The 23,597-nt window shown below is 39.5% G+C and overlaps 1 protein-coding gene across 1 annotated transcript; it reads left to right on the top strand.

The window, feature by feature from the left end:
• Positions 1-1,218: 1,218 nt before the first annotated feature.
• Positions 1,219-23,382, top strand: LOC115220471 (NAD-dependent protein deacetylase sirtuin-6). The gene is made up of 8 exons (XM_029790600.2): positions 1,219-1,326; positions 5,130-5,353; positions 9,057-9,164; positions 9,832-9,959; positions 11,255-11,340; positions 16,110-16,190; positions 19,919-20,520; positions 23,175-23,382. Exons 2-8 carry the CDS (start codon positions 5,149-5,151, stop codon positions 23,201-23,203), a joined length of 1,239 nt encoding a protein of 412 aa, XP_029646460.1. The 5' UTR covers positions 1,219-1,326; positions 5,130-5,148; the 3' UTR covers positions 23,204-23,382.
• Positions 23,383-23,597: the final 215 nt, after the last annotated feature.

Raw genomic sequence — 23,597 nt, 5'->3', positions numbered from 1 at the left:
AGGACCATAACCAGCCCACTTATGTGTACCTTTTCCTTGTTTTGGTCACTAAATTCTGTTTGCGAAGACCTGTTGAGGCAAGTGAAATCAAAATCAAATTCGACGACTGGCATCTGTGCTAGTGGGGTGAAAGAGCACCATACGAGTATGATCGTTTGACAGAGAGGCTGATCGGCTTCTGTGCCAGTGCTACATAAAAGGGCATCATTCGAGTGTGATTGTTACCAGCGTCGCCTTACTGGCACTTGTACTCGTGCTAGAAGGGTACCAAGAGCACCATCCGAGCATGATTGTTGCCAGTCTGTGCCGGTGGCACGCAAAAGGGCACCATTCGAGCGTGATCGTTACCAACGTCGCCTTACTGGCACCTGTGCTGGTGGCATGTGTAAAAAGATTCGAGCAAGCTCATTGCCAGTACCGCCTGACTGGCCCCTGTGCCGGTGGCACGTAAAAAGCTCCCACTACACTCTCGGAGTGGTTGGCGTTAGGAAGGGCATCCAGCTGTAAAAATTTGCCAGATCAAGACTGGAGCCTGGTGCAGCCATCTCGTTCGCCAGTCCTCGGTCAAAATCGTCCAACCCATGCTAGCATGGAAAGCGGACGTTAAACGATGATGATGTAGTGAATAGATAAGAAGGCTGATATTTATATGTAAATTATATAAACATCCATCTCTGAAATTTTTCCCTTTTTAATTTGATTAAAATTAATGGACGAAATAACCTCTGACCTAGTTTAGGATCTAGTAGTCATGATTCAAATTTAACGTTAGGGTCATGACAGGGTCGACTCGATCAGGCTTCTAAATGTTCCTCCCTCATTCGTTGCCATCGCAACCTATCGTCCCCCCCCCCCTAAACCAACATACTTTTTAATTTGCTTCAAACCCCAACGCTGTATGCAATAAAGCTGCACAGACTCTTAACCAAATGAAAACCACACTGTGAGATATCCATCCATGCTGCAGAAACATGTCAGACAGATTTCAATTAAATATATTGTAATAGTACTGTTACAACAGAAAAATGTGTGGGTGTACTATTCCTCCTTGTTCATTGAATTGTCTCGTATATATATAAATGTGTGTGTGTGTGTGTATGTATATATGTATGTATGGTAATAAAAGATTGAAGACAAGGTGAGAATATCATTGTATAAAATGGTGCTCTCTCTCTCCTTGCGTATTTGCATATTTCCTGTTTGTAAACAGCGCATGCGTACAAATATCACCTTCCTGGTTATCCTGTTTGTTTCTCTCCAACGTGTCTCCGACAACAACGTCGCTTTATATTCTAGAATAATTTGCTGCTTTACAAAACAACTCTGGTACCATTTCTACCTATTATTCTCTCCCTCCCTTTGGTCTACTTGACGCACACAACTCCGATTATCTGTTTGAATATCTTTTTATAATAAGTTCTCTAAAAGAAGAAGACAGTGCTTCTTTTTTTCTTTTACTTCTTAATTTAATTTCTCTCCACCTCCGCAATTAAACATTTAATTGGTAACGGAATAATATAATATATATTTATGGAGGGATTAAGTGAGCGAGAGACATGTATATATACATAAATATATATATATATATATATATATATATCTAGCATGTTGACACTTTTCGTGTTTAGTCCTTAATTGGTATATATATATATATATATTTATACATTAGAGAGATAGATAGACAAAGGATATCTGATATTGACATGACATCCATTCACTCTGGCTGCACGTTAGAAACTCGTATATATATATATATATATATATATATATATACCCTTCCTTTCTCTCATCTGTCACATACTTTTTTAGTTTCTCACTCATCTGTAACATACATACCAACATTGATGTATGCAAATATATATATATATATACCTTCCTTTTTCTCATCTGTCACACACATGTATGTATGTATACATACATACATACATACATACACACACACATACTTTTTTAGTTTCTCACTCATCTGTAACATACATATCAACATTGATGTATGCAAATATATATATATATATATATATATATACAACGCGTATATATATAAACATATACGTGTGTGTACCTGTATCCACTTCACTTTGTCTTAACCACCTACACGTTTTTAATTAACTCGATATAATTGTCGTCGATCAATTTACCTTAACATTATTTTAGAATTATACAATAACAAAACAAACGATTTAATATTTTAATTAAAGTAATTAATTAATTAACTAATAACCCTCAGCAATATTATAAATTGATATAAATATTAAATAGTTATGTAGAGTTTTTTTATTTTATAAACTCGGTGCTCTTCGTTTTCAACAATCTTCTGTTTTTTGTTTGCTCTTAAAATGTATTTCTCTACTTATTCCGTTTTATTTTTCCTTTAAATTATTATATTCTTGTCGAGTTAATGTTTTATAACAAAATATGGCAATTCTTCCAAAATCCCTGATAGTGTCGGTGGAGGGGAAAAAAATAGTTTTTAATTATTTTTTTTGCTTTCAATCTAGTTCAACAGAACTTGTCAAATTTGGGGTTTTTTGGAAAGAGTGAGTGTTTGTTTGGAAATCCTAACAAAGAGAATGATCTCTTTATTTTGTCTTTTGTCATTTTTAATCATCGCATTGTTTATTGTTGTTGTAGTATTTTGGGATCGAAACAATTATTGCTATGGAGTAAACATTGGTTCGTCTTATTCTTACAGTTCGAAATGTTACGAGTTCATTCTCAAATCGCATCACTTGAGCTTTTAATTAAGCACCTTTATCCTGTCGCCAATAACTTTGTCAAATCTATTTTTTCTTCTAGAACTAATCGTGTGTGTGTGTGTGTATATATATATAAAAGGCTGCTTCAGATGTTCATAATTAAAACGTCCTTGACCTCTGCAAGGTTTTAATGTCCAATGTTTTAACAATTCCATCAATCTATCGCGGTTCGCCAGCTAATTCATTTCATCAACACTGGAATAACGAAAGACAAAATTGACTTTGGCTACATTGGAACATCGCACTATATAAAACAAATAACCGCAATGCATTTTGTCCAACATTCTAACGACTCCACCAGTTTATTGTTCAGACAAAGTATTTAGTTGAGAGAAAGTCGGTCAAAAGACCGTACTTAGGTCTGTATTTGTGGGGCTAATTTAAATAAACATCAAAGCTCTATTCGATGAAGTCATCAATTCAAATCGTGCAGACAGCATTATTAGTGTGACACCTTTGCAGCACATATAATATTAATTTAGGGAATCAAAGAGGGAGCCTTGTACACCTGGTCATTCATCTTGCTAGAGTTTGCTAAAAATTGCATGTTTGTAGGTCTACTACATGGGTTTATATGTCGTATTTTTATGTCAAGTTTTGTGCTCCCAGAGCCTTGTTAAGATGTGGCTTGTCGAGTATGCCTTCAAGAAATTTATCCAGATATCGTTTGAAATTTGTGGGACCTTTATTTTTTCTTTGATTAGTTTTGGGATAATGTTCAACAGAACAAGTACTGTTGAAGAAAAAATAATTGTGATGCAGTGTGGTTGTATGTCATGATCCTGATTTGTGTCGGAGTGTATATATGGCTCAGAGTCCCAGTCTCTGAAAAATGACCTTACAAACTGTTACTCAGAGTTTCATGTGGCTGCCATCAGACAGTTGTGATTATTCAGACTCTGTATTATCACAACTGTCCAGTGAATGATTGTGTGAAACCTTGAGTAACGGTTTCTGAAGATTTATTTGGCTTTAATAAAATAGTATTTTACTCTGCCCTTGGTATTCAAGTACTATTTTTTCCACCTTGTTTTGCACATATGTGCTTATGTGTGTGTTTATATATATATATATATATTATTATTATTATTATTATACACTCGCGGAGTGGTTGGCGTTAGGAAGGGCATCCAGCTGTAGAAACACTGCCAGATCAGACTGGAGCCTGGTGCAGTCCCTGGCTTCCCAGACCCCGGTCGAACCGTCCAACCCGTGCTAGCGCGGAAAACGGACGTTAAACGATGATGATGATACACATACACACATACATATATATATATATATATATTATTATTATATACATATATATATATATATATATATATATATATATTAACATAAAACTGTAACTGTTACTTGCAGTCAAGCAAGTATGATCTAGTTGTATGTACCATGCTTTTGCTGATTTTTTTTTTCTTTTCTGATGCCTTTGTAGTCATGAGCAAACAGTCCTTTTTGGTCTTTCCACTCTTCATCCAGCTGAACTTGGAAGGATGCGACAGCTGGATATGCTGAAGCAATGTGGGATGAAGTGACTTGTTCAAGAATACAATGTGTCACCATGTTCAGTAATTGAAACCACAGTCTCAATGGTTGCAACCCCAACACTGTAACCACTACACTATATATATGTATATATATGTATATAGAGGCGGCGAGCTGGCAGAAACGTTAGCGCGCCGGGCTAAATGCTTAGCAGTATTTCGTCTATCGTTACGTTCTGAGTTCAAATTCTGCCGAGGTCGACTTTGCCTTTCATCCTCTCGGGATCGATAAATAAAGTACCAGTTTCGCACTGGGTTGATGTAATCGACTTAACCCCTTTGTCTGTCCTTGTTTGTCCCCTCTATGTTTAGCCCCTTGTGGGTAGTAAAAAAAATATATATATATGTATATGTGTGTGTGTGTGTGTTTTGGAAATGTAGCAAACCAGTGATAAAATGATATTAATGTTCACTACTTGTGATACATAAACTTAAATATGTGAAGTCTGTACACCAGCTGAGAGCTATGTTAACTATCCAAAAAGCAGTGCAATATGAGGGCCAGTTGACATTACTTGGGGGGAAAAAGAGTTAACCATAATTCATCATTTAACATCCAGCATGGGTTTGGATGGTTTGACAGGAGCTGGTAAGGCCGAGGACCACACCAGGCTCCAATTTTCTATTTTGACAGGGTTTTTATGGGTGGATGCTTTTCCTAATGCCAACCACTTTACAGGGTGTACTGGGTGCTTTTCATGTGAAACCAGCAAATTTTGTTTTTTTTTTTTGTGTTGATGTTGGAATTCAGTATTATTTACTTTTTTTTTTTTTTTTTTTTTACCATTTTTGTCCTACATAATCTTTATATTCACTGTTTCTGTTGCAGGAATACTTAGGAACTCTCTATGTCGGTCAATTATGCTGCTGGACTGTCCCAATATGCGAATAAAGGAAAATGTGGAATTCCAGAAAAGTTCGATACCGATGCTGAAGTGGAAGAGAAAATCTTACAACTTACCACGTTGATACGAGAAAGCAAGCATGTTGTATTCCATACTGGTGCCGGTATTAGTACATCTGCTGGCATTCCAGACTTCAGGGGACCTAAAGGTAAATATGTTTTGCACTCCGGTGGCACGTAAAAAGCACCATCCTTTCGTGGCCGTTGCCAGCCTTGCTTGGCCCCCGTGACGGTGGCACATAAAAAGCACCATCCAATTGTGGCCGTTTGCCAGCCTCGCCTGGCCCCCGTGCCAGTGGCACATAAAAAGCACCATCCGATCGTGGCCGTTTGCCAGACTCGTCTGGCACCTGTGCCGGTGGCACGTAAAAAGCACCCACTACACTCACGGAGTGGTTGGCGTTAGGAAGGGCATCCAGCCGTAGAAACACTGCCAGATCAGACTGGGCCTGGTGTAGCCTTCTGGCTTCACAGACCCCAGTTGAACCGTCCAACCCATGCTATCATGGAAAGCAGACGCTAAACGATGATGATGATGATGATGATGACTCCCCTATTTGTAACTGTGAAAGCACATGGCTCAGTGGTTAGAGTGTTGGGCTCACAATCATGAGGTTGTGAGTTAGAGCTCCAGACTGGGCTGTGTGTTGTGTTCTTTATTTCATGTTGCTTCAGTTTGCTCAGCTGCAGAAGTGAGTTGTGACATCACTGGTGCCAAGTTGAATCATCCTTTGCCATTCCCTTGGACAACATCAGTGGCATGGAGAGAGGAGGCTGGTATGCATGGGCGACTGCTGGTCTTCCATCAACAACCTTGCCCGGACTTGTGCCTTGGAGGGTAACTTTCTTGGTGCAATCCTGTGGTCATTCATGTCCGAAAGGCATCTATTTTTTGGAACCTCTCACCTTGCCATCCCTCCTGCACTCGCATCATCATCCTTCCCCACTGTATTTCCCCTGAACTCCCTCTTGTGTCTGCTATTAGTGTGCTACACCCCTTTTTTATGTACTCCAATATACTTCTGATCTCTGTCACTATGCATCCTTCTCTCTCTCCTCCCCACAATTCACCACCTCATTTTCCTATTTTTCCTCTATGGTTTTATTACACTGCTACTTTCTACCTTCCCCCCTTTTTTTATATATTACCACCCATCACTTCCTCCTCCTCCTCCTTGACTTAACGCCTATTTTCCTTACAGTCCACCAAACTAAGGTTCACCATTGCCTGCACCTCCATCTATACTGCATTCACTTCTCACATCCTCTCTTGTCTGTCACTCTCCTTTCACACTCTCACAAACTTACCCACCCACCCAACTCTCTCTTTTTCTATCCTCTTTGTATCCACTTCCTTTTTTCTTTATTGCCCACAAGGGACTAAACATAGAGGGGACAAACAAGGACAGACAAAGGAATTAAGTCGATTACATCGACCCCAGTGCATAACTGGTACTTAATTTATCGACCCCGAAAGGATGAAAGGCAAAGTCGACCTCAGCGGAATTTGAACTCAGAACATAACAGCAGACAAAATACCACTAAGCATTTCACCCGGCGTGCTAACGTTTCTGCCAGCTCGCCACCCTCCACTTTCTGGTACCTTCAGGATATGCCCTGTCAACACCATCTCATTCCTCCCTTTCCTGCTGGAGTAGCCGTGCATCTCTCTTCTGTAGCATGACACCTTCTCTTGTCCTCCTATCATGCTTTAACTTCTCAACACCTAGCACAAACCTGCCTCTCTTAATTCCACACCTACTTCGGTTGAAGAATCTTGTCTTATAAATTACTTGGTGATCTCACTATTGCCAATGCCACGAAAAGCACCCAGTGCAGTCTGTAAAGTTTCTAATCAATCCTGCTTGTATAATATATAAAACAGGTTTAGCAACAAAATGACTGCAACATCTCTTGGTTCACACTTCATTTCATGTATTCATATGTTCATCTCAACACTATACATCCCAGCTATCACCCTACGTTCTATACTTGTTCCGTGTAATCAGTACAGTGATGTTCCATTTTCATGGAGAGTCCAGTGATGAAGTGTATTTAAGGTGCAGACATGACTGTGTGGTAAAAAGTTTGCTTCCCTACCATATGGTTTCAGTTTCACATCCACTGAACAGTACCTTCTATTTTGGGCTCAGGCTGACCAAAGTTTTGTAAATGGATTTGGTAGGCAGAAACTGAAAGGCGCAAAGCTGGCAGAAACGTTAGCACACTGGGCGAAATGCTTAACGGTATTTCGTCTGCTGTTACGTTCTGAGTTCAAATTCCACTGAGGTTGACTTTCATCCTTTCGATTGGGTCGATGTAATTGACTTAATCCCTTTGTCTGTCCTTGTTTGTTCCCTCTATGTTTAGCCCCTTGTGGGCAATAAAGAAATAAGAAACTGAAAGAAGCCCATCGTATGTATATATGTATGTACCTTTGTGTCTGTGTTTGTCCCTCACCACCACTTAACAACCGGTGTTGGTGTGTTTACATCCCTGTAATTTAGCAGTTAAGCAAAAGAGTCCGATAGCACCAGGTTCAAAAACAAAGTACTGGAATCCTTGAAGGTGGTGCCTCCCAGCATGGCCATCGTCTCATGACTGAAACAAGGAAAAGATAAACGATTTAAAGCTGCTGATAGAATCAAAACTCTTGGTTTAAATTTATGATGCTGTAGAAAAAGTTACCATTCCAACTGATAGAAGTGAAAAAGTTCTATCAGGAATACTTTCACAGAACAACCTGTTCGCTACATCTGCTCCTCAAACCTACCCATTTTCTACAGCTGTCACCTACCCCTCCTACATCTGTTCATCATTATATTCATTCCCTAAACCATCACCTACTTTCCCTTACACCCACATTTTCTGCTCTACTCCTCTGACCTCTACTTCATAGCTTGAGCGTCCACCCTGAAGCCTCATCACCATTACTTCTATCTGTTTCCAGCTCCATCCCAGTCACTTACTCATTCTCTTCTGTTAAGTGAGCAACTCCCTCTCAGTCACAGGGAATCTTACTTAATATTGCAGGCTGCATGGTGACCTCACTGGTGCTGGTGCCACAGAAAAATCACTCAGTACATGCTATAAAGTAGTTGGCTTTATGAAGGGCGTCCAGCCATAAAAACCATGCTAAAGTTGGCACTTGAGCACGATGTGGTCCTGGGACCCATTGTTTCCTGTCAAACTGTCCAAACCATATCAGCATGGAAGGTAGACATTAAATCTATAAGAATAAAAGTGAAATTCTGTCTGTCCGTCTGGGACCCTGCATCTCAGTCTACATTCGCTCTACATAATCACATTATACCTTTTTGGAATCAGGATAATCCCAGGATTGATAATCTGCCTTTCCTTTGGTTCTTGAACATCCAGCATTGGGATCTGATTTAAAAGCATTTGGGTTGCTATTTCTAGCAGGTAAAGCTTGGCTGATTCACACCATCTTGGTTGGTGTTTTTCAGATGATGTCAGAAATCAAGGGGGAGATAAATGACGTTCGCTTCATTAATTTTACTTCGATCTCAGAACTTCTGGGGCAAATTGGCCAACAGTTGGAAATCAACTTGGGATTGGAAGAATAGAATGATTGCATTGCAGAATTAATTCTCATCCACTCTTAACCTTAATCAAACACCACTGGCGCATATAGTCATTATAGACATATTATAGTCATGCTATTTAAGTTGCCTTAATTTGGGGCCACAGGCCCAATTAGCCCCCCACAGGAGCTAGCTTAAAAGTCTACATGGAATGCAGCTTTTAAGTTAGTGATGAATAAAGGTAAGTCATGGTAGTTGTATGTTGTACATGACAATAATTAATGACTTCTTGGTTCTCTTGAAACAGGAGTCTGGACACTGGAAATGCGTGGAGAGGAACCTAAAGTTGATATAACATTCGAAAGTGCCAAACCAACTCTAACACACATGGCCCTGGTGGCTCTTGAGAAAGCTGGTAAGGCTTTAGAATTTTCCATTCCTTTAATAAATTTATTCTTAAAAATAAGCTGATGATGATAATCGTTTATTAAGAATTAAAAGAGAAAACCATTGTAAAAGTTATAAAGTAGACAAACTTTATGTTTTAAGTAAAACATTTTTGCATTATTTACATTCAATAGATATTTTTCCTCATCTTGTTTGTTGTTAACACAATGTTTCGGCTGATATACCCTCCAGCATTCTTCAGGTGTCTTGGGGAAATTTGGAACTTGGGTTCTCATTCCTAAGGTATTTTTCGATGTTATTATTATTGTTCAGGTCACTGCTTGGAATCGAACTCGGAATCTTGGGGTTAGTAGCCTGCAGGCATATGGCTTAGTGGTTAAGAGCGCAGGCTACTAACCCCAAGATTCTAAGTTCGATTCCAAGCAGTGACCTGAACAATAATAATAACATCAAAAAATACCTTAGGAATGAGAACCCAGGTTCGAAATTTCCCCAAGACACCTGAAGAAGGCTTGAGGGTATATCAGCCAAAACATTGTGTTAACAATAAACAAGATGAGGACAAATATCTGTCAAATGTAAATAATGTAAATAATACAAATAATTCCTCATCTCTTAAATATAAAACTGTAAAACATTTTTGTTTCTATTTTCTTTCTTTCTTTTTTTTGCAGGCTTTGTCCATTTTGTGATCAGCCAGAATATTGATGGTCTGCATTTACGTTCAGGGTTTCCACGCAATCGACTTGCTGAGCTTCATGGTAATATGTTCGTTGAGGAATGCGATAAATGTTATATCCAGGTAAAAGCTTTTATTTGTTTCTTTTATTTCTTTTAGTTGTTTTAGTCATTAGACTGCAGCCATGCTTATTATTATTGTTGTTGTTGTTGTTGTTTGAGGTCAACTTTGCCTTTCATCTGTTCAGGGTCGATAAAATAAGTACCAGTTGAACACTAGGGTTGATGTAATCAACTCATCTCCTCCCCTAAAATGGCTGCCCTTGTGGCAAAATTTGAGCTCATTGTTGTTATTATTATTATTATTATTATTATTAAGGCAGCAAGCTGGCAGAAACGTTAGCACACTGGACGAAATGCTTAGCAGTATTTCGTCTGCCACTATGTTCTGAGGTTCAAATTCTGCCACGGTCGATTTTTTACCTTTCATCCTTTCGGGGTTGATAAATTAAGTACCAGTTGAACACTGGGGTCGATGTAACTGACTCATACCCTCCCCCCCAAACTTGCTGCCCTTGTGGAAAAATTTGAAATCATTATTATTATCAAGGCAGCGAGCTGGCAGAATCGTTAGCATGCCAGGCAAAATGCTTAGCAGTATTTCATCTGCCGCTACATTCATCATCATTTAACGTCCGTTCTCCATGCTAGCATGGGTTATACGGTTCGACCGGGGATCTGGGAAGCTAGAAGGCTGCACCAGGCTCCGGTCTTTTCTGGCAATGTTTCTACAGCTGGATGCCCTTCCTAACGCCAACCACTCCGTGAGTGTAGTGGGTGCTTTTTACGTGCCACCTGCACTGGTGCCAGGCGAGGCTGGGGTCGGCCATGGTCAGATTGGTGCATTTTACGTGCCACCAGCATGGAAGCCAGTCGAGGCGGCACTGGCTTCGGCCACGATTCGGATGGTGCTTTTTACGTGCCACCTGAATTCAAATTCCACCGAGATCAACTTTGCCTTTTATCCTTTCCGGGTTGATAAATTAAGTACCAGTTGAGTACTGGGGCCGAGGTGATCAACTGTCCTCCACTCCCCACAAAATTCAGGCTTTGTGCCTATAGTAGAAAGGATTGTTGTTGTTGTTATTTGTGATGTTGGTGTTGTTGTTGTTAAGGTAGTGAGCTGGCAGAATCGTTAGTACGCTGGACAGAATGCTTAGCGGTATTTTGCTCATTGCTATGTTCTGAGTTCAAATTCTGCCAAGGTCGACTTTGCCTTTCTTCCTTTTAGGGTCAATAAATTAAGTACCAGTCGAGTATTGGGGTTCAATGTAATCGTCTATCCCCCTCCCCCAAATTTCTGGCTTTGCGCCTATACTAGAAAGGATTGTTATTGTTGTTGTTATTATTGTTTTTCAGTACATCAGTGAGTCGTCAGTACCAACAATGGGTTTGAAACATACAGGTGATTATTGTTTACAGATGAAAATGAGAGGAATTTGCAGGTAAATGTCATTGCTGTACCCTCTTGGATTATGTTATCTTTTGTGTGCATGTGTGATTACAACAGGGGTGGGCAGGAGTTAACCAAACGTAGGTCCTAGGTTCTCATTCAGCAGACCTATAATCAAAGATATTCCCGCCATGATCACCTTGTCTTTCTGTAAATTGAAGAATACAGTGTTGAGTGTATCTTTCTTTCTTTCCATAAAGAATGTAGCATGTAATTTGCAGGCGAGTTAATTACTTGACCTGCTAGAAATAGCAGCGATATTTTTATGTGGATAATGTATAGTCTATTGACTATTTCTTTTGTGCTAGGCCACTGATAATAATAATTTCTATAATTCTTATTACCCTAATATTATTTATTATATATATATATATATATATATATATAAAATATTATTAGAGACAAACCACTATTTTGCAAAACAAACAAGGAAAGACTTAATCAATACATAAAATTTTAATAAATAGTCAAAAAAACCGCCACTACAATTGTTTCTTGTCTTGATCGACAATCTTCAGGTGGACTTCCAATAATTCAGTTTCAAATTATGTATTCTTCATAATTTGAAACTGAATTATTGGCAGTCCACCTGAAGATTGTCGATCAAGACAAGAAACAATTGTAGTGGCGGTTTTTTTGACTATTTATTAAAATTTTATGTATTGATTAAGTCTTTCCTTGTTTGTTTTGCAAAATAGTGGTTTTGTCTCTAATAATATTTTATATATATATATATATATGTATGTATGTACATATACATGTATGGCGAGTTAAGAAATAATTCAGATTCAGTTGAATTAGGTACTTGAGTTGAGGCACCAAGTCAGTCCAGTATAATTCGCACAGCTCGAAGTAAGGTGAATAAATTTGGGAATTACCTCCTTACTGATCTAGAGTATGCAGATGATGCCACCCTATTCAGCAACTCAGTTGACCTGCTCAGGGACGCACTGACCATATACCGAGAGAAATCAGCAAAGCATGGCCTTCAGGGGAGTTGGGCGAAGACCAAGCTGATGCATGATGGTAGTGATGCATATTGGCCCCAGCATCTTGGAGTTTGTCCACTCCTTCATCTACCTGGGCACCACATTCACCAAAGATGGAGACCTGACCCCAGAGATTAACCACAGATGTGCTCTGGGTGCCAATGTTATGTACTCCCGATAGAAACCCCTTTGGTGCCACTGTTCTATCTCCCCGAAGACAACGCATCGGTCCTCAGCTTTCCTCTATGGAGCAGAAACATGTCCCCCCCACCTCATAAAGACCCTGGCAAAGAGGATCAATGACCTCAATAGCAGAGCCCCGAGGACCATCGAGAACATCAGATGGTACCATTGCATTTCAAACGAAGAGCTGAAGATACATCATCGTAACAGTGCCTTAGTCTTGTTCAACAGCAGCTGCAGGCTGGAAGAATCCCTATCGCAGGCCCCACTCCAGGTGGCTGGACATGGTTAAAGAAGATCTCCAAAGACTCAACATCACCTTGGAGGATGCAGAAGAGCTGGCATGGGATCGCCAACATTGGCGGGGTGGGGGTGGGGGCACTGGTGAACCTGATCAGCTCTATGCACAATGGTGCCTCTGAGATTGCTAATCTGGGATGACCCCAGACCCATCAAGCAAGAACAGAAAGAGAGAGAGAGAGGAGCAATTTTTAAAGGTAGATTCAAAGGGATGTTGTAGCTCTGTATCATTACAAAACTTAAATAAATGTAATTGATATGGAATATTTGCAGCACAGTAGTAAATTATGAAAGCTAAACAACGTTTTCATAAAGATTATCGGATCTTTTGGGTTTGAACGGAAATTTTTAACATAATTTCTAGATAACTAAAAAATTTTAAACTTCACATACTGGTAGAATGTGTTTATAAAACATCTTTTTCTCTTGGCTTTATTGAGAAAATTCTATAGTTTGTAAGATATTTGTTGTTTTTTTTCTTCAATTTCTGCTATTTCAACCAATCAATGACGTGTATTGAGGTAAATACCATTCTGTGCCGTATGAATATGTCCCTCGTTTAAGAAACAGATTGGGTTTATTTATATTTGTGAAGAAAAAAAAATACCCTTCCCCCTAACCCTGACCCTAAAACAGATTGACATGCAATAGTTCGATATTAGGGTCATAATTATGGGTGACAATTTCATATGACACCGCTAGAAAAAACTGCCGTTCAAACCGAAAAGATCCAGATTATCATTTCAATCTCCTATGCTACAAATGTATATGCACAAACATCATATACTAAACATTTCGTGTAAATGTAAAATTTTATATACCCAGACAATCGATGAGGATAGGAGGAAATATAGGATTTCAATATTGCTTACATACAGACCTTTGGTGGGGGGATGGATAATATTTTTTATTAATTTAGAATATATTTAAGAAAACTTAGCGATATATAACCTCATTGGTGGCTTGAGATAAAACCATGAGACTGAGCAGATTATCTCCCTTGACACACTCATGGCAAACGGTGACTTAGTGCTGTTGGTTACTGGTTTTTTTGTTTTGTTTTTTGGTGGGGAATGTTACCAACGGTCAGTCTCTGGTTCTTTGTATTTTGGCAGTGAAATGGGGGCAAGGGAGTCTTATGTAACTAGGTGCAGAACAAATATCACAAGATATATTAGTTTGAGAAACACTTTTTTTTTTGTCAGTGATGTTTACATCATTAGTTGATATGCACTCATAAACTAGTGTCACCATCATATAAGCGGCATTCTTCAGTTCCAAGAACTGGGGTCGATCTAATCAACTAGCCCCTTCTCCCTAAAATTGCTGGTCTTGTGCCGAAATTTAAAACCATTTTTCTGCAATATTATATATATATATATATATATATATATATACACACACACAAATATATATACATACATATATATATAGTTAATCCAAACGAGAAAGCACAAAAAAACACAACAACGTGAGGACGTGGAACAGATATAGTATTATTGAACGCTCAGGAAAGAAGGAGGGCTTAACGTTTCGAGCGGAGCTCTTCGTCGGAAACATAGGAGAAGGAAAGATCCAGAGAAGGGAAGACAGGGGAAAAAAATCGCCAACGGTACACACGAGGTCACATTTTGAAAAGCATACATATATATATATACACACACACACATATCCGTTTCTAAGCGTCGGTGGTGGGGAAGAACAAACACAGACACAATACACACACATGTATATATATGTATGGCCTCGCAGAGGCAATGATGAAGGACTGAGACCTCTGGAGATGTGCTGTGACTGCGAGGACCCGGCAGGTAGGGTGGGTTCACAGCTGTATCCTGCACCAGTTTCGCATAGCAGGCCACAGCCCATTCAGAAGTACCTTGGATCATAGGGCGACCTGCTGTGCTTGAGGAGACCTATTGAGTCAGGTACATCAACATCAAGATGAGGGTTGAGCGGAGGTTGTGATTGTGATTCCCATGCCAGTGGCACATAAAAAAAAGCACCATCCGAATGTGGCTGATGCCAGCACCGCCTTGACTGGCTTCTGTGCCGGTGGCATGTAAAAAGTACCAACCAATCGTGGCCATTACCAGCCTCCTCTGGCCCCTGTGCCGGTGGCACATAAAAAGCACCCACTACACTCACGGAGTGGTTAGCGTTAGGAAGGGCATCCATCTGTAGAAACACTGCCAGATCAGACTGGAGCCTGGTGAGGCCTTCTGGCTCCCCAGTCGAACCGTCCAACCCATGCTAGCATGGAAAACAGACGTTAAACGATGATGATGATGGGAGCAGCTCATGCTATCAAAGTGACACTAGGGTGCAAATATACGAAGCCTAATACACCCATCATAACTACCCATCTGATAAGACTACAACAGGCAGAAGCATCACAACCATATGTACACAACATGGGGACTTCATAGGTGGGGTCCGGTTAGAATTTTCTTCAGGTCCAGTAGCCCATCCAGCTCAAGAGGTCCCTGAATAAGGATGATGAACAAAAACGGTGGGAATTATTCAAATCTCAAAGAATTCCTCTCAACACATTGCTAAGATGCTCCTCTGCTACGTCTGCTCATGATCAGAGATGCACATATCGTCAGCCACTTAGGGACATGCTCAACTGGTTGAGGTCAAGCGACTAACAAGCAAATTTGTGGTATTGAGCAGAATATTTGCTGTAGCCCATCTTTTATACCAAGACAAAAGATCAGAAACTGTGTCTGTAGCAAGAGAGGCTATGTGGTGGACAGATATGAAAGGTTTGAAGACAGGCATTTCCCTATCTGGCCAAGTCCACCTCAATTTCTTCAAATATCATTTGAAGAGGAAGGTTAGGATAGAGAGGGAGGTGCTGCCATTTAGTATGCTTATGAAAAGGTGATTGACAGTGGCAAGACTAAGGAGACCAAATTGACTGACCCTGAATATGCTTTTCCAAGCAGGAGGAAAGAAACTGGAAGAGGGCACTTTCCCATGCCTTGGGGATAGCAGAGTAATCTGGAGGTTTTTGCATGGTGTTTACCCCCAGAATACCCAAAGTGGACTGCCCCACCATTGGAGATTCTATTTATTTATTTCTCTAATATCTATTATATATCCTCTCTTATACCCATTAATGTGATAGTATCTCTCTTTCATCGATGTAAACCCTACCTGTTTTTGTATTTTTTGTTTTTGTTTTTTTTTTTGTGTTCTGTAACTCATCCTTCGATATTGTCCTCCATGTCTTTGTCCCATGTAGCTAATAAAAGAAATCATATTATTATTATTATTATTTCAGGGGCCAATTGACTGACACAATATTGGACTGGGAAGATAATTTACCTGAAGATGATCTCGAAACTGCCAACACGGAAGCAAAGTAATCCATTTTCAAAAAAATTCTTAATCACTAAATCTTGAATAGTTTTTGTTGCTAAATTCTTTGAATGACCAAAGACATTGGCAATAATAACGCTAAAAAAAATTAAAAAAACATCCTAGACCACATCCAAAAGTTATTGAATAGCAAGGAATTTCTACCATCATGCTCCAAATTCTCACTCACAGAAAATGCTCTCTTATTTCCCTGTCTTTGCTACCACCACCACCCCCATGAACATTGCTAGATGTATTCTGCCCTCCACCTGTTACGCCAACCTCTCTTCCTCTTGTTGTCTATTACATGTCTCTCTTCCTCATTATTTTCATTCTCTGAAGCATGGCTGTGTGGTAAGGAGCTCGCTTCCAAACCACATGGCTCCGGGTTCAGTCCCACTGCATGACACCTCAGGCAAGTGTCTTCTACTATAGCCTTGGGCTGACCAAAGCCTTGTGAGTGGATTTGGTAGACAGAAACTGAAAGAAACCCACTATGTGTGTGTATATATATATCATCATCGCTTAACGTCTGTTTTCCATGCTAGCATGGGTTGGACGGTTCGACCGGGGTCTGGGAAGCCAGGAGGCTGCACCAGGCTCCAGTCTGATCTGGCAGTGTTTCTACAGTTGGATGCCCTTCCTAGCACCAACCCCTCCGTGAGTGTAGTGGGTGCTTTTTATGTGCCACCGGCCACGATTGGTTGGTGCTTTTTACGTGCCACCAGCACGGAAACCAGTCAAGACAGCGCTGGCATCGGCCATGTTCGGATGGTACATTTTATGTGCCACCGGCACAGGTATCACAAATACAATTTCCATTTGATTTTTGATGTTGATGTACTTGACTCAATAGGTCTCCTCAAGCAGTGTGTGTGTGTGTGTGTGTGTGTGTGTGTGTGTGTGTGTGTACATATATATATAGTGACTTGGCAATTAGAGCAAGGTCATCAGCATAGAGGAGCTCCCAGGGGCATCCTGTCTTGAATTCCTCTGTTATTGCCTGGAGAACTATGATAAATAGGAGGGGGCTGAGGACTGAACCTTGGTGGACCCCTACCTCTACCCGGAATTCTTCACTGTACTCATTGCCAACCCTCACCTTACTAATAGCGTCCCTGTACATGGCTCGCACACACACACAAGCACGCACATATATATTTGTGTGTGTTTGTGTACCCCCTACTGCTTGACAACCAGTGTTGCTATATTTACATCCCCTGTAGCTTAGCAGTTCAGCAAAAAGTGATTGTTAGACTAAGTATCTAACTTGAAAAACGGAAAAAAAAAAGTACTGGAGTCAATTCATTTACCTAAAAATTCTTCAAGGTGTTGTCCCATCATGGCTGCAATCCAATGATTGAACAAGTAAAAGACAGGACATATAATATCTCTCCTCCTCCCATCACCTTTTCTGTGTCTCTCCTCTACTCATCACTTATTCTGAAGTGCCTCTGATCTTCCTCTTTGATATTCATCATCTTCCCATTCTCTCATTTCAATACATTCTCCTCTCATCACTCACTCCATACTCTCTCTCTCTCTCTTTTGATTAATTGTTATGTCTCCTCCTCCTCCTATCACCCACTCTGTGATGTCTCTCCCCCATTCTCTTGTGTCTTCTGTGCTCCTCACACAAATTGCTGATGGCAGTGTTTAGTTTGAGTCTTATAAATTTCAAAGACTGTAAATTGGTAGAGTCATTAGAACAGAGGATCAAATACCTCTCTTGCTATTTGCCCCAAATTTCTGTGTTTGAGTTCAAATCCTATTTTGGTCAACTTTGCTTTTATCCTTTTGGGGGGTCACTAAAAAAAGTATAAATCCAAAGACAATGGTTTAGCACAGAACTGTAAGAGCATCAGGTAAGATTCCTTGGAACATCTATTCTGGCTGTTTGCATTCTAACAACACTGATGCCTACCTATATCATCCTAAGCTGGAGGCCTTTTTCTTTGTTGAACATTGGTAGCATAGAGAGAAGAGCAACTTCCTGTTTTATTGAAGAAAAAAAACATGTCCAGGTTTCTACGTATATGAATGGTCAGTTGACCAGTGGAGCCTACCCCATCACCTTTATATAGTCTTGCAATATATATTCTGTGGACTTCAAATTCCAGTGTGATCAACTTTGCCAATCATCGTTCCAGGATTGAAAAGTAAAGTATCGGTGTCAGCTCCACTACTCTTCCTAAATCCAGTCTTATTCTACCAATGTAAATAATCAATATTTTGGTTAAGGACGGTGGCAAGCTAACAGAATTGTTAGCATGTTGGACAAAATGCTTAGCAGAATTTGAGCTCAGAGTGTAAAGACAGACAAAAGTCTGCTGAGGCTGACTTTGCCTTTCATCCATTCATGGTTGATAAAATAAGTACCAGTTGAGCACTGGGGGGTTGATCTAATTAACTTCTCCTTCTTCTGAACTTGCTGAGTTTCTACCAAAATTTGAAACCAATATTTTGGTTAAGGTGTTTTTGATGGGAGGTTTCTGCAAAGTAAGCAAAAGTCTCTTGGTAAATGACCAGAACACCCTAGCCTCGCCTGGTCCCCATGCCGGTGGCACGTAAAAAGCACCACCCGACCGTGTCCATTGCCAGCGCCGCCCCGAATGGCCTCCGTGCCGGTGTCACATAAAAAGCACCATCCGATAGTGGCTGTTGCCAGCCTTGCCTGGCCCCCGTGCCGGTGGCACGTAAAAAGCACCATCCAATTGTGGCCGTTTGCCAGCCCCGTCTGGCACCTGTGTGGGTGGCACGTAAAAAGCACCCACGACACTCACGGAGTGGTTGGCATTAGGAAGGGCATCCAGCCGTAGAAACACTGCAATGTCAGACTGGGCCTGGTGCAGCCTTCTGGCTTCACAGACCCCAGTTGAACCGTCCAACCCATGCTAGCATGGAAAGTGGACGCTAAATGATGATGATGATGATGAAGAGTTTACAGACAGTGCTACTATTTCAGTGATTTTTAACTCTGTGTAGTTTAACCCTTTTAATACCAACCTACATTGGCAGTACATTATCCTAGTCATGTGATTTAGCTTCCTGGTCTTTCCATCATATTTGTCTTAACCCTTTTGATACTCCCCTCCTGAGACCAGGTTTAAAGGGATCTAAATTAAACCCTTGAATAAAAATTTCACTGTTAATTTACATTGCAAACACTAACTTAATCATCATCATCATCGTTTAGCGTCCGCTTCCCATGCTAGCATGGGTTGGACAAGTCAACTGGGGTCTGGGAAGCCAGAAGGCTGCACCAGGTCCAGTCTGATCTGGCAATGTTTCTACGGCTGGATGCCCTTCCTAACGCCAACCACTCCGTGAGCGTAGTGGGTGCTTTTTACGTGCCAGATGAGTCTGGCAAACGGCCATGATCGGATGGTGGTTTTTATGTGCCACCGGCACGGGGGCCAGGCGAGGCTGGCAACGGCCACGAATGGATGGTGCTTTTTACGTGCCACCATCCGTTCGTGGCCGTTGCCAACCTTGCCTGGTAATGATGGTAAAATTATTTTACTAAATTCTTAGTTATTTTCTAAATTAATTGCAACAAAGTCAGTGTATTTCAGTAGAAATGTGGAAACTAAAGGATTGATATTTTCTCCTTTCATCAAATCTTTGGGTTTTTCTTTGCTTTTACTAAGTTCCTTTAAATGGTGCTAAAGATATTCTTTTTTTTTTCTCTTTTTTATTTTTTAAGTATCTTATTGTTTTCGTTTATTTCAGACTTGCAGATTTGAGCGTTTGTCTTGGCACCTCCTTACAGATTAAACCAAGTGGACGTATCCCTGTTTTAACAAAGAAAAACGGAGGTAAACTCATTCTCGTTAACCTACAGCCAACGCCACTCGATCGTCTTTGTGACTTACGCATCAATGCATATGTCGACAGAGTGATGAAGGGAGTCTGCCAGCTACTCGATGTTGACATACCAGAGTACTCCGGCTTCTCTTTCGTTCTGAAGTCTGTAAATACGAAACCGAGAGAGAAATGTCCGAGGATGTTGTTGAAGCGTAAGAAATCCAGACGAGACGTGTATCGCGAGAAACTCGCCAATTCTGCAAAAGCTGAGTCTACAGATGCAGTCAAGTGTGAGAAGACGGAAACTGAAGACTCCGAAGATCCAGTGCCTATAGCTATCAAAACAGAAGAGGATAAGAAAGACGTGGTGCAGTTGACAGAGGACGATCCAGATTTGACTGATACTGAAGATTCAAATGAAAACTGCATTCCACCTGTAAATAAACGACTCGCTACCCTCATTTCAAATGAAGGAACTAATGAAGAAGAGGAGTGTGAGCAATTAGAAAGTCCTCCTAAGAAAATATGTAATTAAATTCCATTTATTTTATTTTTTTTAAATTTCATCACATTTTCTTCATTGTCATCATTATTATTATTATTATCATTACCATTATTTTTATGATTACTACAGTTGTTGTTGTTATTATTATTATTATTATTATTCTTAAAGCAGCGAGCAAGCAGAATCGTTAACATGCTGGGCAAAATGCTTAGCCGAGGTCAGCTTTACCTTTCATCCTTTCGGAGTTGATAAAATAAGTACCAGTTGTGTATTGGGGGTGATGTAATCGACTTTCCCCTTCCCCCAAAATTTCAGGCCCTGTGCCTTCAGTAGAAAGGATTATTATTATTATTATTATATTATTCTTAAAGCAGCGAGCAAGCAGAATCGTTAACATGCTGGGCAAAATGCTTAGCCGAGGTCAGCTTACCTTTCATCCTTTCGGAGTTGATAAAATAAGTACCAGTTGTGTATTGGGGGTGATGTAATCGACTTTCCCCTTCCCCCAAAATTTCAGGCCCTGTGCCTTCAGTAGAAAGGATTATTATTATTATTATTATTATTACTAGGGTGGTGGGTAGGCAGACATTCGACAAAATTCATTTGTTATTTGCGCCAGTTCTTTGTCTTCTGAGTTCAAATCTTGCAGAAGTCAACTTTGTCATTCATCCTTTTGGGGTCAGTTACCATTGTTGAGGTTGATTTAATGGACTGAACCCCGCTTCAAAATTGCTGGCCTTGTGCCAATTATTATTATTATTGTCATCATCATCATTATCATTATCACCAGTAGTGAAATTTTTCGAGGTTTAAAAAGGGACAGGAATTTCTTATTTTGATGAATATAAAGTGCGATTGGGTTTATAGGTCTTTGATGAGAGGAACAGGTAATTATTTCTTCTATGGAAACTAGGAATACTTGGATATGTTAATATTGGAATTAGCTCAATCATTTCAGGGCAGGATGCTGCACAGATGATAGAACAGCTAGGTAATCAAAACAAAAAAAAAAGACAAGGAGTATTAGCAACCCACTAAACAGAATGTCATAAGAATATATATATATATATGTTTGTGTGTGTGAATAGTATATATATATATATATATATATAGTAATATGTAAATGTGTAGGAAGTTAGCTTTGAGCAGTCCATAGAGTGTATAAAAACAACTTTTAGGAACAGTAGTGGTTTATTGACATAGAAGGTTGTAAATCTTATCAACTCCATTTGGAATATATACACATATATTTGCAAAATGTATAATATATATATATAGGCACAGGAGTGGCTTGCTTACAACCGCATGGTTCCAGGTTCAGTCCCACTGTGTGGCACCTTGGGTAAGTGTCTTCTACTATAACCTCGGGCCAGCCAAAGCCTTGTGAGTGGATTTGGTAGACGAAAACTGAAAAAAGCCCGTCGTATATATGTATATGTGTGTGTGTCTGTGTTTGTCCCCCCAACATCGCTTGACAACCGATGCTGGTGTGTTTACATCCCTGTAACTTAGCAGTTCAGTAAAAGAGACTGATAGAATAAGCACTAGGCTTACAAAGAATAAGTCCTGGGGTTGATTTGCTCAACTAAAGGCGGTGCTCCAGCATGGCCACAGTCATATGACTGAAACAAGTAAAGGAGTAAAAGAGTATGATATATATATATATATATATACACATACATTCATACACATACATACATACACACACATATATACACACATACATATATATAAAACCGAGAGAGAAATATCCGAGGATGTTGTTGAAGCATAAGAAGCGTGTGTATAAATATATATATATATATATATATATATATATATACACACAATCACACACCGTATTTTAACATATATAAGGAATATATTTTTTGTCAAAAAATATGGGAGTTTCTTATACTTGGATAGTATTATAATCCCTTACAAAACCTTTTTTCCAAATTGTAAGCTCCAAGAATTAGAGGGTTCCTTATACACTTTAAAATCTGGTATATATATATATATATAATATGTATACTGTTGCCCTGTGAACCACTGTGCAAATTGAAATTGTGTGAAATGAAGTAGATAAAAAAGAAAGCACTAAAGCAACAACAAAATTTATGGAATTATTTATTGAAATGATGAAATAATAGGAATAATAAATATAATCATCTGTGTGTATGCATTTTTAAATATATGTATATATATATATATAGTTACCAAATCCACTCACAAGGCTTTGGTCAGCCCAAGGCTACAGTAGAAGACACTTGCCAAAGGTGCCACGCAGTGGGTTTGAACCCAGAACCATGTGGTTGGTTAGCAAGCTCAGGAGTGGCTGTGTTGTAAGTAGCTTGCTAACCAACCACATGGTTCTGGGTTCGGACCCACTGCGTGGCACCTTTGGCAAGTGTCTTCTACTGTAGCCTTGTGAGTGGATTTGGTAACTATACAGATATATACAGTTATAACTTCAGCATTATCTTCTGCATAAAATAACAAACCTTTTTTCCATTGTCTCTGTATTCCTCCTATACAGGTGTAGTGTATGTTTATGTTTTAATGTAGTTGGAAAAAACCACTGGTTAAACCGGCTTTGATTTTTCTCTTGGTTTCTTTTTAATTGTTCAGACAGTTACTTTATTCATATTAAATGATTTTGCAGTTTCTGCCATTGTTTCCAATTTACATTTCCAGTGAAGAAGTCTCTCTTTTTTGTTATTTGAAATGATAATTAACTCATTCTTGAAAAAGATTTACCACACACGCAAAGAAAGAAAAAAAACCCAAGTCAATTGTTAATTTAGAGTGGTGGCCTACATCACTATGGAAGAAGTGAAATGGAAAAAACCAATGTAGAAGTGTTGGTGTTTCTGGTGGTTGACATAGAATGAAAAAAAAAAATCAGCTAAAAGCAAAGTGAAACCATAGAATGGCTGTGCACATATACATGTATATGTACATACATGTATATATAAATATGTGTGTTTGTGTGTATATCTTTGTATATTTTATATGTGTGTATGTATATGTAACCAAAGCCTTGTGAGTGGATTTGGTAGACAGAAACTAAAAGAAGTTCCCTATCATATATATATATATATATATATATATATATAT

Source organism: Octopus sinensis, linkage group LG16 (genome assembly GCF_006345805.1).
Source record: "Octopus sinensis linkage group LG16, ASM634580v1, whole genome shotgun sequence".
Taxonomy (NCBI): domain Eukaryota; kingdom Metazoa; phylum Mollusca; class Cephalopoda; order Octopoda; family Octopodidae; genus Octopus; species Octopus sinensis.
The sequence above is the reverse complement of the archived record's forward strand: the minus strand, read 5'-3'. Positions and strand labels throughout refer to the sequence as shown.

Excerpts from the sequence above, each read along its gene's own strand:
- LOC115220471 (XM_029790600.2), top strand. The coding sequence starts at position 5,149 with ATGTCGGTCAATTATGCTGCTGGACTGTCCCAATATGCGAATAAAGGA. Across the intron at positions 5,354-9,056 it reads AGACTTCAGGGGACCTAAAG|GAGTCTGGACACTGGAAATG; the intron begins GTAAATATGTTT and ends CTCTTGAAACAG. Across the intron at positions 20,521-23,174 it reads AAGTCCTCCTAAGAAAATAT|TGAAGAAGTCTCTCTTTTTT; the intron begins GTAATTAAATTC and ends TTACATTTCCAG.